The 20605-nt window shown below is 39.3% G+C and overlaps 1 protein-coding gene across 14 annotated transcripts in view; it reads left to right on the forward strand.

The window, feature by feature from the left end:
- HERC3 (HECT and RLD domain containing E3 ubiquitin protein ligase 3) overlaps positions 1-20605 on the forward strand; it is a 116308-nt gene that overhangs the window by 41090 nt on the left and 54613 nt on the right. For all 14 annotated transcript variants that reach the window (XR_010156636.1, XR_010156635.1, XR_010156637.1 and 11 more), the window contains 4 exons: positions 16001-16160; positions 18172-18248; positions 19029-19250; positions 20198-20289. Coding sequence is in view for 10 of the 14 variants with exons in the window: in XM_016951857.4 (XP_016807346.1) it covers positions 16001-16160; positions 18172-18248; positions 19029-19250; positions 20198-20289 (551 nt within the window). In the remaining 4 variants the exon portion in view is untranslated. The remainder of the gene's footprint in view (positions 1-16000; positions 16161-18171; positions 18249-19028; positions 19251-20197; positions 20290-20605) is intronic.

The raw sequence follows: 20605 nt of genomic DNA on the forward strand, positions 1-20605 counted from the left end.
GTGACCAGGAATACAGAGGAATGTTACATAGTGATTAAATGGTCAATTCGAGGGGGGCGGGGCCAAGATGGCCGATTGGAAGCTCCCATGGCAAAGATCCAAAACAGTGTATTAATCTTGCACCGGCAACCAAAGTATCCAGGTTTGGTCATTAGGACTGACTGGGCAGCCGGCATGACCCACGGAGAGGAAGGAAGAGCAGTGTGGTGCGGCGGCCCACCTGAGAGCCACACAGGGCAGGGGAGCCCCCACCCTTAGCCGAGGGAGGTGGTTAGTGAGTGTGCTACCCAGCCTTGGGAACCGTGCTTTTTCCACGGAACTGTGCAACCCACAGATCAGAAGATCCCACTCGTGAGCCCATGCTACTGGGGCCTTGGGTCCCAACCATGGAGCCGTGCAGATTCTCACTGGGCTAGAATTGGCCTAAGCCAGCCAAATCCCCAGGGGAAGGGGCAGCCACCACCACTGCTGTGGCTGCCTGCTGTCTAAGCCACCTACGCTCCTTGCGGGAGGGGTGGCAGCCAACACTGCAGCTTCAGGGCTTCCTTGCAGGAACTCCATCTCCAACTAGGGGCTAAGGGACAGAACTCTGATCTCCCTGGGCCTGAACCCCTAGGGGGAGGGATGGCCATAGTCTCTGTGGACCAGCAGACTTAGTCTTTCCTCCTGCGAGCACTGACGAATCTGGGCAGCCCAGATGAGTGAGTTTCCCCCCAGCACAGCACACCCCCTCCACCAAGGGATAGCCAAAGTGCTTTGTTAAATGGGCCCTGCTTCCTGTGCCACCCAACTGGGTGAGACCCCACCCCCGCCCCCGCCAACAGGAGTTGTCAGACATCCTATACAGGAGCATCCCTACTGGCATCAGGTCAGTGCCCCTCGAGGTCAGAGGTCCCAGAGGAAGGAGCAGGCACCCATCTCCACTATTCTCCAGTCTCCTCAAATGACATTTCCAGATGCAGGAGTGAACCAGATGAATAGGGCTTGAAGTGAAACCCCAGCAAACCGCAGCAGCTCTGCAGAAGAGGGACCTGACTATTGAAAGAAAAACAGAAAGTAACAACAACAGTTTCAACAAAAAAGTCTCCACAAAAACCTCATCCAAGGGTTAGCAGGCTCAAAGATTGAAACTAGACAAACTCATGAGGATGAGAAAGAATCAATGAAAAAAATGCTGAAAACCCAAAAGGCAGAGTGCCTCTTCTCTAAATGATCGCAACACCTCTCCAGCAAGGGCGCAGAACTGTACAGAGAATGAGATGGATGAATTGACAAAAATAGGCTTCAGGAGGTGGGTAACAACAAACTTCGCTGAGGTAAAGGAGCATGTTCTAACCCAAAACAAAGAAGCTAAGAACGTTGATAAAAGATTAGAGAGCTGCTAACTAGAATAACCAGTTTAAAGAGGAACGTAAACGACCTGTTGAAGCTGAAAAATGCAACGTGAGAACTTCGTGAAGCATACACAAGTATCAATAGCTGAATCAGTCAAGCAGAAGAAAGAATATCAGAGATGGAAGACTCTCTTGCTGAAATAAGGCAGGCAGACAAGATTAAAGAAAAAATAATGAAAAGGAATGAACAAAACCTCTGAGAAATATGGGACTATGTAAAAAGACCGAACCTAAGACTGATTGGAGTACCTGAAAGAGACAGGGAGAATGGAACCAAGTTGGAAAACACACTTCAGGATATTATCCAGGAGAACTTTCCTAACCTAGCAAGACAGGACAACATTCAAATTAGGAAATACGGAGAACTCCACTAAGATACTCTATGAGAAGATCAACTCTAAGGCACATAATCAGATTCACCAAGGTCAAAATGAAGGAAAAAATATTAAGGGCAGCCAGCGAGAAAGGCCATGTCACCTACAAAGGGAAGCCCACCAGACTAACAGCAGACCTCTCAGCAGAAACCCTACAAGCCAGAAGAGAGTGGGGGTCAATATTCAACATTTTTAAAGAAAACAATTTTCAACCCAGAATTTCATGTCTGGCCAAATTAAGCTTCATAAGCTAAGGAGAAATAAAATCCTTTTCAGATAAGCAAATGCTGAGGGAATTTGCCACCACCAGGACTGCCTTACAAGAGCTCCTGAAGGAAGCACTAAATATGGAAAGGAAAAACCAGTACCAGCCACTGCAAAGCACACAAAAATATAAAGACTAATGACATTATGAAGAAACGGCATCAATTACCATGCAAAATAACCAGCTAGTGTAATGATGACAGGATCAATTTCACACATAACAGTATTAACCTTAAATGTATATAGGCTAAATGCCCCAATTAAAAGATATAGACTGGCAAATTGGATAGAGTCAAGACCCATTGGTTTGCTGTATTCAAGAGACCCATCTCATGTGCAGAGACACACATAGGCTCAAAATAAAGGGATGGAGGAAAATGTATCTAGCAAATGGAAAGTGGAAAAAAGCAGGGGTTGCAATCCTAGTCTCTGACAGAACAGACTTTAAACCAACCAAGATAAAAAAAAAGACAAAGGGCATTACGTAATGGTAAAGGGATCAATGCAACAAGAAGAGCTAACTATCCTAAATATATATGCACCCAGTGTGGGAGCACCCAGATTCATAAAACAAGTTCTTAGAGACCTACAAAGAGAGTTAGACTCCCACACAATAATAGTGGGAGAATTTAACACCCTACTGTCAATGTTAGATCAACGAGACAGACAATTAACAAGGATATTCAGGACTTGAACTGAGCTCTGGATCAAGTGGACCTAATAGATATCTACAGAGCTCTCCACCCCAAAACAACAGAGTGTACATTCTTATCAGTGCCACATGGCACTTACTCTAAAATTGACCACATAATTGGAAGTAAAACACACCTCAGCAAATGCAGAATAACTGAAACTGTAACAGTCTCTCAGACCATAGTGCAATCAAATTAGAAATCAGAATTAAGAAACTCACTCAAAACCACACAACTGGCCAGGTGTGATGGCTCATGCCTGTAATCCCAGTACTTTGTGAGGCCGAGGTGGGCGGATTGCCTGAGCTCAGGAGTTCATGACCAGCCTGGGCAAAACAGCGAAACCCCATCTCTACTAAAATACAAAAATTAGCCAGGTGTGGCAGTGTGCGCCTGTAGTCCCAGCTACTCGGGAGGCTGAGGTAGGAGAATTGCTTGAATCCGGGAGGCAGAGGTTGCAATGGGCCGAGATTGCACTACTGCACTCCAGCCTGGGTGGCAGAGTGAGATGCCATCTCAAAAACAAACAAACTGGCCAGGCACGGTGGCTCATGCCTGTAATCCCAGCATTTTGGGAGACCGAGGCAGGTGGATCACGAGGTCAGGAGATCGAGACCATCCTGGCTAACATGACGAAACCCCGTCTCTACTAAAAATAAAAAAAAATTAGCCGGGCATGATGGCGGACACCTGTGGTCCCAGCTACTCAGGAGGCTGAGGCGGGAGAATGGCATGAACCCAGGAGGCAGAGCTTGCAGTGAGCCGAGATCGCGCCACTGCACTCCAGCCTGGGCCACAGAGCGAGACTCTGTCTCCAAACAAACAAACAAAAAGCCACACAACTACCTGGAAATTGAACAACCTGCTCCTGAATGACTTCTGGGTAAATAATGAAATGAAGGCAGAAATCAAGAAGTTATTTGAAACCAATGAGAACAAAGAAGGAATGTACCAGAATCTCTGGGACACAGCTAAAGAAAGCAGTGTTAAGAGGGAAATTTATAGCACTAAATGCCCATATCAGAAAGCTAGAAAGATCTCAAATCAACACCCTAACATCACAACTAAAACAACTAGAGAAGCAAGAGCAAACAAATCCAAAAACTAGCAGGAGACAAGAAATAACTAAGATCAGAGCGGAACTGAAGGAGATAGAGACATGAAAAACCCTTCAAAAAATCATTGAATCCAGGAGCTGGTTTTTTGAAAAAATTAATAAAATAGACCACCAGCTAGACTAATAAAGAAGAAAAGAAGAATTAAATTGACACAGTAAAAAACGATAAAGGGGATATCACCACTGATCCCACAGAAATACAAACTACCTTCAGAGAATACTATTAACACCTCCATGCAAATAAACTAGAAAATCTAGAAGAAATGGACAAATTCCTGGACACATACACCCTCCCAAGACTGAAGCACAGGAAGAAGTTGAATCCCTGAATAGAGCAATAACCAGTTATGAAATTGAGTCAGTAATAGATACCCTACTAACTAAACAAAGTCCAAGACCAGAGAGATTCACAGCTGAATTCTACCAGAGGTACAAAGAGGAGCTGGTATCATTCCTTCAGAAACTATTCTAAACAATTGAAAAGGAGGGACTCCTCTCTAACTAATTTTATGAGGCTAGCATCATCCTGATACCAAAACCTCGCAGAGACACAACAAAAAAAAGAAAATTTCAGACCAATATCCTTGATGAACATCAGTGTGAAAATCCTCAATAAAATACTGGCAAACCAAATCCAGCAGCACATCAAAAAGCTTATTTACCACAATCAAGTCAGCTTCATCCTGGGATGCAAGGCTGGTTCACCATATGCAAATCAATAAACATCATCCATCACATAAACAGAACCAATGATAAAACCATATGATTATCTCAATAGATGCAGAAAAAGCCTTTGATAAAATTCAACATCCCTTCATGTTAAAGACTCTCAATAAACTAGGTATTGATGGAACATATCTCAAAATAATAGGAGTTATTTATGACAAACCCACAGCCAGTATCGTACTGAATAGGCAAAAGCTGGAAGCATTCCCTTTGAAAACTGGCACAAGACAAGGATGCCATCTTTCACCACTCCTATTTAACATAGTATTGGAAGTTCTGGTCAGGGCAATCAATCAAGAGAAAGAAATAAAGGGTACTCAAATAAGAAGAGAGGAAGTCGAATTGTCTCTGTTTGCAGACGACATGATACTATATTTAGAAAACCCCATCATCTCAGCCCAAAAATGCCTTGAGCCGATAAGCAACTTGGGCAAAGTCTCAGGGTATAAAATCAATGTGCAAAAATCACAGGCGTTCCTATACAACAGCAATGGAAAAGCAGAGAGCCAAATAATGAATGAACTCCCATTCACAGTTGTTACAAAGAGAATAAAATACCTAGGAATACAGCTAACAAGGGACATAAAGGACCTCTTCAAGGAGAACTACAAACCACTTTTCAAGGAAATAAGAGAGGACACAAACAAATGGAAGAACATTCCATCCTCATGGATAGGAAGAATCAGTATCATGAAAATGGTCATACTGCCCAAAGTAATTTATAGATTCAGTGCTATTCCCATCAAACTATAATTAAAATTCTTCACAGAGTTAGAAAAAACTGCTTTAAAATTCATATGGAACCAAAAGAGAGCCCACATAGTCAAGGCAATCCTAAGCAGAAAGAACAAAGCTGGAAGCATCGTGTTACCTGACTTCAAACTATCCTACAAGGCTACAGTAACCAAAACAGCATGGTACTAGTACCAAAACAGACTTATAGACAATGAACAGAATAGAGACCTCAGAAATAACACCACACATCTGCAACCATATGATCTTCAACAAACCTGACAAAAACAAACAATGGGGAAAGGATTTTCTATTTAATAAATCGTGTTGGGAAAACTGGCTAGCATCTACTGTAAACCAAAACTGGACCCCTTCCCTACACCTTATACAAAAATTAACTCAAGATGAATTAAAGACTTAAATGTAAAACCCCAAACCATAAAAACTCTAGAAGGAAACCCAGGCAATACCATTCAGGATATAGGCATGGGCAAGGACTTTATGACAAAAATGCTGAAAGCAATTGCAACAAAAGCCAAAATTGACAAATGGGATCTAATTAAACTAAAGAGCTTCTTTACAACAAAAGAAACTCATGAGTGAACAGGCAACCTACAAAATGGAAGAAAATATTTGCACTCTACCCATCTGACAAAGGTCTAATATCTAGAATCTACAAGGAACTTAAACAAATTTACAAGAAAAAAAAACCCCTTCATAAAGTGGGCAAAGGATATGAACAGACAATTCAGTAAGGAAGACATTTATGCGGCCAACAAACATGAAAAAAGCTCAACATTGCTGATCATCAGAGAAATGCAGATCAAAACCACAATGAGATACCATCTCACACCAGTCAGAATGGCGATTATTAAAAAGTTGAGAAACAATAGATGCTGGCGAGGCTATGGAGAAATAGAAACGCTTTTACACTGTTGGTGGGAGTGTAAATTAGTTCAATTATTGTGGAAGACATTATGGTGATTCCTCAAGGATCTAGAACCAGAAATACCATTTGACTCAGCAATCCCATTATTGGGTATATACCCAAAGGAATACAAATCATTCTACTAAAAAGACAGATGCACACATATGTTTATTGCAGCACTATTTACAATAGCAAAGACATGGAACCAACCCAAATGCCCATCAATGATAGACTGGAAAAAGAAAATGTGATACATATACACCATGGAATCCTATGCAGCCATGAAAAGGAATGAGATCATGTCCTTTGTCAGGACATTGATGAAGCTGGAAGCCATCATTCTCAGCAAACTAACACAGAAACAGAAAACCAAAGACCACGTGTTCTCACTCATAAGTGGGAGTTGAACAATGAGAACACATGGACACAGGCAGGGGAACAACATACAGTGGGGCCTTTTGGTGGGGAGCGAGGGAAGGGAGAGCATCAGGACAAATAGGTAATACATGTGGGGCTTAAAACAAGTGACGGGTTAATAGGTGCAGCAAACCACCATGGCACATGTATACCTATTTAACAAACCTGCACGTTCTGCACATGTGTCCTGGAACTTAGAAAAAATAAATAAATAAGATCAGTTCAGCAGGAAAACATAGGAATCCCAAATGTGTGTATACCTAACAACTGAGCTTCAAAATACTTGAAACAAAAACTTACAGAAATAAAAGGAAAAATAGACAAATCTAAAAATTATATTTGGAGACTTTTTACTCTTTTTTGTGATAAATAGAACTAATAGAACATCATCAAGAATATAGAAGTGCACCATCAAATGGACTAGATATGATTGATATTTATCGAACATTCTATCCAACAGCAGAATACACTTTTTTCAACTGCCTATAGAACATTCACCAAGATAGACCATATTTTGAGTCATAATACAAACATGAACAAATTTTAAAGGATTGCAATAATTAAAAGTATGTTCTCTCACTATACGGGAATTCAACTAGAAATTAATAACAGAAAAATAACAAGAAAGTCTTCAAACTCTTAGATTAAAATTAAGCAGCAGCCTTATAAATAATCAATGGGTCAAAGAGGAAGTCTCAAGGGAAATCTAAAAATATTTTGAACTGAACAAAAAAGAAAATATGGTTTATCAAAATTTGTGGGATGTAGCTTAAAGCAGTGCTTAGAGAGAACTTTGTGGCATTAAAAGCTTATTTAGAAAGAAAAGTATTCAATCAATAATTTAAGCCTTCTCTTATGAAATGAGAAAAATATTAAGAGCATAATAAACGGAAGGTAAGTACAAGGAAAGAAATAGTGATGAAAGTAGAAATTAGTGTTATTGAAGATAGAAGAACAATAGAGAAAATCAATGGAACCAAAAGCTAGCTCTTTGAAAAGATCAATAAAATGATAAACCTTTAGCAAGAGAGTCAAAGAGAACAAAAGAAAACATAAGTTACCAGTATCAGTGAAACAGAGGATATCATTACCCTGCAGGCCCTGCAGACATTAAAAGCTTTGTAATGGAATCTGACAGCAGTTCTCTCTATATACATTTAACAGCTTGGATCAAATGGACAATTCTTCCAAAACCACAAACTATCAAAACTCAACCAAGATGCAATAGATAATCTAAATAGGTTATCTATAACTATAAAGAATGGAATTCATGGTTTAAAGCCTTAAAAAGAAGTTCCCATTGGCCGGGCACGGTGCTCATGCCTGTAATCCCAGCACTTTGGGAGGCTGAGGTGGGCAGGACACTTGAGACCAGGAGTTCAAGACCAGGCTGGCCAACATATTGTATTTTTAGTGAAACTCCATCTCTACTAAAAATAAAAAAAATTAACTTGGGCATGGTGGTGCATGCCTGTAATCTCTGCTACTGGGGAGGCTGAGGCAGGAGAATTACTTGAACCCAGGAGGTGGAGGTTGCAGTGAGCCGAGATCACACCACTGCACTCCAGCTGGGGCAACAGAGCGAGACTCTGTCTCAAAAAAAAAAAAAAAAAAAAAGGAAGGAAGAAATCTCTAGACCTCCAGACTCACGTGGTTTCTCTGCCAAATGTTATCAAGCATTTAGATAAGAAATGACACTGATGAAATAAAATCTGCTTTAAACAATAGGAAAAACAGTCTAAAGAAGAAACTCACATGGTTATGTCAGTTGATACAGAAAACAGAATTTGACATTATGCAGCATCCATTTATGATAAGAACTCTCATGAGGAACACACTAGAAGTAGAAGAAAACTTTTTCAACCTTATAAAGGAAATCTACCAACAAATCTTATAGCTATGTCAAACAGTGTTGGAAGATTGCATTCTTTCAGTTCATTTGGGGTGCTATAACAAAAATATCACAAACTTGTTGGCTTATAAAGAACATACATTTATTCTTACAGTTCTGGATGCTGGAAACTTCAAGGCCAAGGTGCCAACAGATTTGGTGTCTGCTGAGCACTGTCATCCTCATAGATGGTACCTTTTTAGCTCTATCTTCATACAGTGAAAGGGGCTAGCTAGCCAGCCCTCTATGGTCTCTTTTATAAGGGCACTAATCTCAACCATGAGGGCTTTGCCCTCATGACCTTATCACTTCTCAAAAGGCTGCAATACCTAACACCATCAGTTTGGGGTTGATTTCAGCATATACGTTTTGGGGGATTCAAACATTCAGACCATTGGACATGGCAAGGATGTCCACTCTCACTACTGCTATTCAACATCATGCTAGAAGTCCTAGCCAGTGTAATAAGGAAAGAATGGGGGCAGGGGGTGTGTGGGTGACAGGGGGAAGCAAACAAATTGGAAAGGAAGAAAAAAAACCATCTCTATTCTCAGAAAAAATTCTTTCTATTAAAAATTGCAGTGTCTACACTGAAAATTAAAAAACTATTAGTTAAATTTGTATGATTTAAGGTCAATACACAAAAATCTACTATATATATTAACGATATGCAATTGGAAACTGGAATAAAAAATACAATTTATAATATTTCCAAACAAATAAAATACTTAGGTATAACTTTAACAAAACATATATAAGATTTATATGCTGAAAACTACAAAAGTCTGGTAGATGAAATCCAAGACCTCGTAACTGTAGAGACATATTGTGTTCATGGATTAAGGCCCTTAACGTATTATAGTAAATATTTCAGTTCTTCTCAAGTTGACTTATAGATTTAACACAATTTCAGCTAAAATTTCCAGTAGGATTATTTTTTTGTAGATATAGACAAGCCAATTATAACGTTTATATGGGAAGGTAAAGGATCTAGAATACCTGAAGCAATTTTGAAAAATATGAATAAAGTTGAAGGAATCACCTGATTTTAAGGCTTACTATAGAGGTATAGTAATCCAGGGTATGTGATACTGACAGAGGTGTAGATGCAGTCCAATAGAACAGAATAAAGCCCAGAAATGTATGCACACAAATGTGGTTAATTGACTTTTGATAGAAATGTAAAAGAGATTCCATATAGAAAGGATTTTGTTAGTTGTTTTTAGCAAAGGGTAGTGGAACACTTGTACATTCATACCTTAAAAAAAAGAACCTTGATCTGAATCTCACAGCTTTTTAAAACAATTAACTCAAAATGAATCACAGATCTCAATGTAAAATGTGAGTCAATAAAGCCTTCAGAAGAAAGCAGAGGAGAAATTCTTCATAACCTGAGGTTAGGCAGAGAGTTCTTAGACATGACACCAAAAACATAATCCATAAAGGAAAAAGTTCTTAAAGTAGACTTATCTATGAGCGTGTTAAGAGAATGAAAAGACAGTCTACAGGCTGGGAGAAATTATTTGCAAATCACGTATCTGACAAAGGATTTGTATCCAGAATATATTTAAAAAACAACTCAACAATAGTGAAATAAAAATTTAATTTTAAAAATTGGCAAGAACTTCGAACAGACATTTATCCAAAGAGGATGGATGGCAAATAAGCACATGAAAAGATGTTTGACATCTTTAGCCACTGGAGAAATGCAAATTAAAACCGTGATGAAATACCATTATACTTGTTAGAATGGGTAAAATTAAATACTGATAATAGCAAGTGTTGGCAAGGATGCAGAGCAACTGGAACTCTCATAATTGCTGGTGTTAATGCAAAATGGGATGGCCATTCTGGAAAATGATTTGGCAGGTTTTTTTTTTCTTTTTTTTAAATAAACATATATTTACCACATAACCTAGCAATCTCACACCTGGGTATTTACTGCAGTGTTAGGAAAACTTATTGTCATACAGTAAGCTGTATATGAATGTTCATTGCATCTCTATTTATAATCACTAAAAACTGGGAACAGTGCTCTAGTTCATCCATTATACAGTGGAATACTCCTTACCAATAAAAGGAACAAACTGTTGATACATGCAACCACTTAATTGAATCTCAGAGGCATTATGAGTAAAACAATCCAGTTTCAAAGGGTTAGACACTATATGATTCCATTTACATGACAGTGTAAAAAACTCAAAACTATAGTGAGAGAAAACAGATTGTTGGTTGTCAGGGGTTAAGGATGAGGAGAGGATGCAACTATAAGGAATAGCATGAAGAACATTTTTGGGGTGATGGGACTGTTCTGTATCTTGATTGTGTTTGAATTCATAGACTTAATTTGTGTAGTTACATGTGTTTGAATTCATAGACTTATATACCAAAAAAAGGTCAAGTTTATTCTATGATAATTAAAAATTTTTTGAAGCTGACTCTGGTTTCAGTGCCTTGGCTCAGAAACAAGATAGAATATCTCTTATGGAAATAGTCCAGATACCCCAAAATGTTTAGACCAAAGTAATTAATTAAGAAATAAATTGGAATATGGCTTTGGAAAAGGACCTTTCAGATAAAGAAACAAACAAAATGAGGGAAAGAGACTTAGTCATGTTGTGGGAGGCAGGGAGACTCTAGGATGAAAATTAGATACCAGGCCATCTTCTGTGTTGGGAACTGCAGAGGAACTTGGATGTATAATATTTTGTTTTGAGCGGTTTGCCAAGATACAGTGTATCTCCATCACCCAGACTTTCAATAAAAGTCTGCTGCACCCCACAGACTGGGTTGATAGTATTTTGGAGAAAAAGCAGTCAGGAGAGCAGAGTATAGCAGCAGGAGGAAAGATGTGCAGGAGGGTAAGAGTTCAGTGGGAACAGGAAATCAAGAGTTAGGGTGAATGTGAGGACTTAGAATGTGCAGAATGGTAGGGTGAAGAACTGGGTTTCCTACAATATGTCTCTGTCTTGTTTTCTACTATTAAAGAAAAGTATAATTGTAGAGTTGACAATTTGCGGAAAAGCAGAAAGGAGACATCTAAGTGGTGAAAGTTTAACCCTCTTTGTACTATCAACTGCTTACATTTATTTTATGATAGTTTTATTAAAAACTTAGTGCCAACTGTTAATCACGAATTTTGTATATACTGTATATAGTAGTCCCTCCTTATCTGCAGGGGATGTGTTCCAAGACCCCCACTAGATACCTGAAACCTTGGATAGTACCAAATTCTATATATACTATGCTTTTTCAATCTGATAACAGGGGCAGCTACTAAGCGGCTAACAGGCAGGGAGCATATACAGCATGGATATGCTGGACAAAGGGATGGTTCATGTCCCAGGTAGAGTGGGACGGTGAGAGATTTCATCACATGACTCAGAATGGTATGCAATTTAAAACTTATGAGTTGCTTATTTCTGGAAATTTCCACTTAATATTTTTGCACTGCACTGATCGCAGGTAACTGAAACTCTGGAAAGCAAAACCTCAGATGAGGGGGAACTACTGTCCTTTCTACCCAGATGCTGATATTATTTACTGTAAGCCATTGGATGTCTTTCTCCTGTGAACAGACGATGAGGAAAAAGTTAGTTTTCCATTATCCATAAATAGGGTATTCACTTTGTAGGTTACTTTTACCAATTTAAAATCTATCTAATTCTTTTCCAGAGGAAAGACAATATAGCTTAGCTAAGTATAATGGGCTTTGAAGTCAGACAGACCTGGTGTCCATCCCAGTTCCACCAATCATTAGTTGTGAGCCTTGGCCAAACTACATCCTCTTTCTGAGCTGAGGACAACAACCCTGTGCCCTTGCCTTACAGGGTTGTTGCAAGGCTTAAGAATCTGCATCATCCATCTACCCCCTAGACTCATATCATCCTTCTCTGTTACCATCTTTTGGTGGTTAAATGACAAATTTACCATTAACTCAAAAAACATTAAAAAATTATGATGGGCTCAAGAGCTAGGTAGAACTAACCCTAATAATGCAAGTCCAGCTGAACTGCAGACTTGCTGTAAGCAGCACTCCACATTGGCCACTGTGCTATCCTAACTACCATGACTTGTTCAGAACTGGAAACATTACTAAAGAGTTTTAAAAACTTTAAAGTGTTGCTGTGGAAGGTTCAAAGAGAAAGTATACTTTTATTCTTGAAAAATACCAAATGCTTCTTCAGTGTGTTTAGTTATTTTAATGTGTGGGTTGAGGTTCCATCATCATCTGCAAAATATAGTGTATAGTCTTGACAGAATGAATCAAAAGAGACTGCATGTGAAAATGAATCAGAGGGCACTTCAGCCTGAATGTTCCCAAGTGGGGCAGGGGTGTATTCAGAGAGGGGAGTGAATGAGGCATTCATCAGCACACTGGGCTGACCTAGGGGGTAGATTCTAGAAGAGGGATTATAGTTCCACAGTGACAGATCTCCAGCCTGAATTAGACGAGCGCAGTTTTCTGGCTAGAAGAAATAGAATAAGTTAGACTTGTGTAACCAGTGGTTTGGTTCTCCATCAACATTTGCATTGCTGAACAGTATTTCTGCCTTTGTGGCTGCAGGTTTTATTGTTGTGGTGAGGGTAGCTGGATTTCCTGTTGTTCCTATTGTCCATCTTCTTTAACCTCTACTCACTACTTACTTCCCAACTCAGCCTTGCACCAGGCACAAAGAATAGTCCTTTACCTTGCAAAAATGTAAGGAATGCTATCAAAGGAGCTCAGGTGGGGCTGGTGAGTGATGGGACAGGAATTGGTTTGCCTAGAGATTGACGTGACTGGGAGTCAATGGTCATCGGAATCCAGGTGTTCCCTTTTGAGGTTACTAAGCTGTAGTAAAGACAAGATCAAGAGAGGGATGCTATTGAGAGACCGAGGGAAAGAAAACGGCAGACAGATCAGAGCGACAGTATTCTGTCAGGATAGTGGGGAAAATTATTAGTGTTGTGTTAGGCCATATACTAACATTCAGACAGGTAAGGCTGCTAGTCAGTAGCAGGAAGGTTAGGTACCAAGAGACAGGCCTCAGTCGTGAATAAGGCATCAGGCTAGGCCCCAGGTCTAGAGAGCAGAAAAGCCGTCCAAGTCCTGGAATTGGTACAAGGTGGAAATTTGGTTAGAGTGGAGTCTGAGCCACCTGGGCTCCTTTGATAGCGTTCCTTACATTTTTGCAAGGTAAAGATAGGACTATTCTTTGTGCCTCGTGCAAGGCTGAGTTGGGAAGTAAGTAGTGAGCAGAGGTTAAAGAAGATGGACAATGGGAACAATAGGAATTACAGAATCTTTCTGTTTATTATAGTAATTTCTCTGGCATGAGCATATTTTCAGTTAAAAAAAAGTGTTATTGTTTTGAAGGAATATATTTATGCAAACTGTGTTCAGGTTAAATAACAGTTCCCTGCCTCACCTGTCCTTATCTTGAATCTCACTCCCTATCATTTCAACTCTTTAGCTTTTTTTTTTTTTTGCTGCTTACCTTTATGTCTCTAAATAACATGCTTATAATATTATTTCTTGATTTTTTTTCAATATTGGACATAATCTGGAAACTTCACACTGGCAAAGATTAGAGTTCTGTTATATTCTCTACCTGCCCTCTCCTCTTCCTCACCACCAGACACTCATCCTTCCCCAAAGAGTTAATCTTTTAAATAAAATTTGACAATTATTAACTATGGAAAGTATTTTTGTTTGGTTATTATGATTGCATGTACCATGATTGCTTTTCTTTCTCATAAATCATTTAGTTTTTCCTGAAGTTACTGACTTTAATTTTTTTTTCCACAGTAACCTCTGTATCTCTGGTAGAATTATAAAACTCATAATGCTCTAAAACTCTTTAAGTAGTGTTTTCTTTTTCACCTTGGAGACATCCCTCCACCTTTGCTTTGTAGGCATGCTACATAGCTGTCTGGAAAGGTTCTTCACCTCCTTCCTGTCTGTGTAAGATTCCTGGTTCCTAAATCCTGAGTTCTTTGTTTTGGAGGCATATCTTCCAGTAGCTTTCTGAGAAAAGCAGTATGGGAGGTAAAATATTTTGAGAGCTTTACATGCTCCAGAACTGCCCTTTTACTCCCCTTGCCTCACATTTCATTCACAGCTGGTGTATGGAATTCTTGATTGGGTGTTACTTTCCTTCAGAATTGTGAGGGCATCCCTCCATTGTCTTACAGTTTTCGGTGTTGCTTCTGAGAAGTATGATGCCATTCTGATCCCTGTTCTATTGTATATAAACATGTTCTTTTCTAGAAACTTTTAGACTCTTTCTTGTTATTCTGAAATTTCAAGATGAAGGGTTCCACAGTAGGTATTTTGTTGGTCATTATTCTGGGCACTTAATAGATCCTTTCAGTGTGAAATTTTCTTGTGATTTTTTTTGAAATATTTATATCTTCTGTCTTCTCCATTCTCTTTCTGGATGTTGGACCTCTTGGAACAATCCTATAATTTCTTATCTTTTTTCCCCTTCTGATTTTCTCTTTGCTTTTTTCTTCTGTTTCCTAGAAAATCTCTTCATTTCTAACTTTCAATCCTGCTTTTGAAGGTTTTTTTTTTTTTTTAATTTATGCTACCACATTTTTGGTTTCCAAGATATTTCTGTTGGTTTGTTTTTTGAATAATACTTTCCTATAGCACTCTCTTTCTAGTTCATGAGTGGAAATATCTTCTTTGATTTCTCAAAAGACTTTTAAGAAACTTTGCTCCCTGCACGATCTGTTTTTTCAGAGTTCATTTCCTTCTGTTTATGTTGCTCTTTGCCTTTCATGTTTAAGTTTTCCTCACACATAGGGTGATCCTTGTCTGGCCTTTTACATTTAAGGGTGAGGTGCTAACATGTGAGTGGAGCTGTGTGTGTCCACTCACATGGTGTGTGTGATTCTTGTTGACTGATGGGAAGCTAGACATTTCATTGAGGGATGCACAAATGTCACTATCTGTGGGTCTTGTCTTTTGGGCCAGTTTTCCCAGAGAGAGATCCTTCTGTTTCCTGGCTGGATACAGACAAGACTGTGATCCAGAACTGAGGGGAGAAAGTTGTTTAGCATTCTGGGTGTGTTTGTATGTGGGGGGAGAGGGTCTCATTGTTCCAGGCAGAGTTTCACACACTCCCGCTACTTTTAGAAATATGTTTCATTTCCACTCAACATTTAGGCCTCTTGGATGGAACATCTCCAAATAGTACAGGCTTCTCCCTGGAGAGAGAAGCACCAGGCACATGGCTGTATAGGTTCAGGGAACATCTGGGATGTGTGTGCTACTATAGTTATGTGTGTTACCCCGGGTCTCCGAATGTAAATTGATAGAGTTTAGAAATATGTGAAATTTATCATCTCTATAAATATTCAGATTAAGTGGTTCTTGTTAAAAAATAAAACTGCCCAGGAAGATAATCCTGTGTAATGGTAGCAGTATTCCTGTTTCTGGGTTGTACATTTTCCTCCTCCAATTTGTCTCTTTCAGAACAAATTGGAGCTCTGGCAGATCAGCATATCATTCATGTGGCATGTGGCGAGTCCCACAGTCTGGCCCTCAGTGACCGAGGCCAGCTGTTTTCTTGGGGTGCAGGGAGTGATGGTCAGCTAGGACTCATGACTACTGAGGATTCTGTGGCAGTGCCCAGGTAAGAAGGTTTTCAAATGTCAGTCGTTTTAAATGCTATTTCCTGCTGTTGATTTGTTAGACTCCTTGTTTTTCTTCTGTTTTCTTCATTTAATTGCTATTTCCTTTGCGCCACTCCTGTGCCTTATACTATTAAAACACTTGTCACAAAAGTTGCAATTGTTTATAGAAGTGTCTGTCTCTGTTTCAAAAATGTGAGTCGGTTGGGAACTGTACTTTATTTATTCTAGTAGCCTGCTTGTTTGCTGAGTGCCTGGCAGTCGATAAATATTTGAATAAAAAAGACATCTTTCACATCGTAGGCTTATTAACCTTCAACTGAAAATTGCAAGTCTGAATTACTCAATTAAGTACTTTAAAATAGAATCACAAAGCTGACCTGTTACTCTGATAGGCCAAATCACTTTAAGCATTACAAACAGCTAAAATACCAGATATACATAGATTCTTTAATGCAAAAATATTAATACAGTAGGTTTTGAGTCTCTTAAAGATTCACTTAAATCTAAACCTTAGATGATTTAGCTAAGTATCTAATAGTTGCCACTAAGAGAACATCCCAAATATTGAAGTTACTTTCAAATGGACTTTTTAGTGGTGGTGTCTCAGTTTGTTGAAGGTTCTTAATGATCAAAGAGCTGCCATTTATTTCCTTTATTCAATTCTTACTCCTTTGTGCTACAAGTGTTCCACATACCACTACTGTAGTACACATTCTTTGTAATTGTTTATTTAATATCTGTTTTTACTACAAAGATGTGAGCTATTAATGGCAGGATAATTGGATGATTTATTTTAGCATCACCATTGCTAGGAGTGCCTGTCACATACATTGCTGAGTACAAATTTAATAAATGGCCTCTCCTCCTCTGCCTAATTATCGTCCCCTTTAAAGAACAGCATATTCTTCTTCCTCTTCTTTTTTGCCCTTCTTAGATTTTTGTCTCTTTAATCAAAAGTTGTGTTAAGTAAGAGGACCATGGAGGTAAGAGTGATTTGATTCAGTTCCTGATTTAGGACAGGTAATGTCTTAGATTCATTTCTTCCAAAAATTAATTTAATTTTGTGGGGAGAGGAAGAGTGGCAGTAAGAAAAAAGAAGTGCTAGATGTTATGTTGTGTGTAATATTAGGGAAAATGTTTATAACATTAATGGCAAAAATATTTCATTTGTTGATGACCAAAACACAATTAAGGTTTTTAACGGCATTTCATTTTTAAAAATGAAGTAATGTGTGCTACAGTAATAGCTTAATATTCATTATTCATGTTCAAATTATGGATGACTTCCAAGACTTTGATTTGTATATAGTTTTCTATTATAAGTTAATTGAAATAAATTCATTAATTTATACCTTTGTATTGTGGAACGTAACATAGCTTTGATGTCAAACAAGCCTTGGATTCCAATACTGGCTCTTTTACTTGTAAGGTGAATGACCTTGGGCAGGTTAACTTTTCTAAGCCTCAGTTTCCTAACTTAAAAATTACTTACTGTGTACCTTACAGGGTTATGGGGAGGATAGAAGGAGACAAGTAGGTAAAATACAGTATGTGCTTGCACTGTATGGACTCCCTCTTCCCCACCTCAAGGGTACAATTTCTCTATTATCTGTCTTTGTTCTTCTGAACTGCTTCTTTTCTGCAACTGATTGTGACAAGAGTAATGGTGATGGGGAATTGTTGAAGCAATTCTCTGCCTCAGCCTCCCGAGTAGCTGGGATTACAGGCATGTGCCACAACGCCCGGCTGATTTTTTTTGTATTTTTAGTAGAGATGGGGTTTCATCATATTGGCCAGGCTGGTCTCGAACTCCTGACCTCAGGTGATAAGCCCACCTTGGCCTCCCAAAGTGCTGAGATTACAGGCGTGAACCACTGTGCCTGGCCTTAAAAAGACTTTTAGGCAAGATGATATTATTTATTACTGATATTTTATTTAATTGGGAATATTTCTGATAATTGTGTTTGTGTGTGAATATCTATCTGAAAAAGAAAGCCTTTTCTGTTTTAGGTTAATACAAAAGCTGAACCAGCAAACAATATTACAAGTTTCCTGTGGCAACTGGCATTGCTTGGCTCTTGCGGCTGGTAAAGTAACATTAAACATATGCTAATGCTATGTTAATTTTGAAAACATTTCTCTTTGTCTTTTTGTGTGATATTATCTAACTGAAAACTTTGAATTAACTGGTTGGGGTCTATGCATTGCTGTTGGACAGTGACAATTCTCAGATGGGCTTTGCATAGCTCATCCTTTTCTCAGGGTGTGGGTGATGAAGTAGGTGGGCATCATTGCTGCTCCAACTTTCACAGGGGAAGATAAGCAGTGGGCAGGACCATACCTAGGTGTTCTGAGCATGGAGGAGATTGATTTTTCTTAGTGACAGCCAACTCTCAAGCTACATTCCACTATCAAGCTCCCAAATGAATGAAAAAGAAGGAGTTGGAGAAACCTAAATAAATCTGCACTTCTGTGTCCTGCTTGATTATCTGCAGAGCAGACCAAGTGGTCATAGCTGGACCTCCCGAACTCTTGGGTCTCATAGTCTTAGTGTGGTCAGAACTAGTGTGATCTTGCTTAAGCCTGGTAATTGGCCTGTCCGAAATTGAATTTACGTGTACATTTAATATTTTCTGTGTATAAATTTTAATAGCCTTTGAAGGGCAGTAAGACTCAGCTTACCTCTCTGTTATATCACTTGGGAGTTTTGGTTTTGGCAGTCTGATAGCATGAAGTATCTCTGTTCCTTTGCTCTTGGGTGGGTTTGGTGTTGGGGGGCAACTGGCAAATGACCCTAATAACTAGATTATTTTTGTGTGTGGAGCTTGTATCATTTTATGGTAATACCAGTTATCCTGTTATTTCAGATGGCCAGTTCTTCACCTGGGGAAAGAACAGCCATGGGCAGCTTGGCTTAGGGAAGGAGTTCCCCTCCCAAGCCAGCCCCCAGAGGGTGAGGTCCCTGGAGGGGATCCCACTGGCTCAGGTGGCTGCCGGAGGGGCTCACAGCTTTGCCCTGTCTCTCTCAGGAGCTGTTTTTGGCTGGGGGATGAATAATGCCGGGCAGCTAGGGCTCAGTGATGAAAAAGGTAGGTAAACCCTTCATATGTATGTATTTAGTTTAAAATCACATTCATTTAACACATGCTTCTTGAGGATCTACTATATGCTAGCCCCATGTGAGATACTAAGGGAGAAGCAGTGAACAAAATAGAGAACATCCTCGTCTTAGTGGAGACTGTATTCTAGTGAGTAGAGGTGCAACAAAACCAGTAAATACACAGAGTTTGAGAGTGCAGCTTCCTGCTTTACATAAGGTGGTGGGGAAGGGCCCCTCTGATAAGAAAATGTTTGAGCAGAACCTGTAGGAAATCAGGTGGGAGATGGGACATGTAGATGTCTGGGTGAAAAATGTTCCTGTCAGAGAGAACTGGGTGTGCAAAGGTGCTCATGTGGGAAGAGATGTAGTTGGAGAGAAGGGGAAGAGTAGCACAGCTGCAGGTCAGAGAGGTCGTGTAGACCCAGTTATGCAGGGCCCTGAGGGGCAGGGTGAGGATATAACTGGTTTTCTCAGTGAGAGGGGAAGACCCTGAGGGTTTGGAGGACAAGCGTGATCCACTTTGGCTTTGGCTGTAGTGGGTCAAGGGGGAAGCTGGAAGACCAGCTTGGAGGTTGTGGGAGTAAAGTCAGATTTTAAACATATTTTGAAGATGAGGCCAGTTTTGTTCACTGTTGGATGTGTGGTTTGAAATAAAGGAACAGCTGGAAGGGCAAAATGACTGTTTCTGAAATGGGGAAAACTGTGTGTAGTAAAGTGAGCTGGAGAGTGGGCAGGGTTGGAGAGTGTAGGGAAACCATGAGGTAGGTTTTAGGTAAATTAAAACTGAGAAGTCTGTTGGATATCCAAGTACAGATGCAGGCAGGAAACTGAACATGCGTCAGGAATCCAGGAATCCAAAATTCATGCCAAGATAGTTGTGTATATTTCATCTCAAAGGCAAATGGTAGTGATATTCTGATATTTAATTTATTCTAGATCGAGAATCTCCATGCCATGTAAAACTCTTACGCACGCAAAAAGTTGTCTATATTAGTTGTGGAGAAGAACACACAGCAGTTCTCACAAAGGTAAGGAGCTCAGAGTATTCTACTTTGGTGCTGGGGATAAGATGGGTGATTAGAATTGCTTGATTATGTTAGTGTAGTGATGGTGTGTGATTACAGTATTGTGGCTTGAACTTGAATGCTCTCTTTTATGTGGGTTTGTTGTTTTCCAAAGGAATAGAAAAAGACTACTTTTTTGTATGTCTCTGTTATCCTCTGTGGTAATCTTGTAGATTTTTTATATATATATATACATATAATGTAGATTATATATATACACACACATATAATGTAGATTATATATATATAAAAATATAGATTATATATAAATATAATGTAT

Source organism: Pan troglodytes, chromosome 3 (assembly GCF_028858775.2).
Source record: "Pan troglodytes isolate AG18354 chromosome 3, NHGRI_mPanTro3-v2.0_pri, whole genome shotgun sequence".
NCBI classification, from domain to species: domain Eukaryota; kingdom Metazoa; phylum Chordata; class Mammalia; order Primates; family Hominidae; genus Pan; species Pan troglodytes.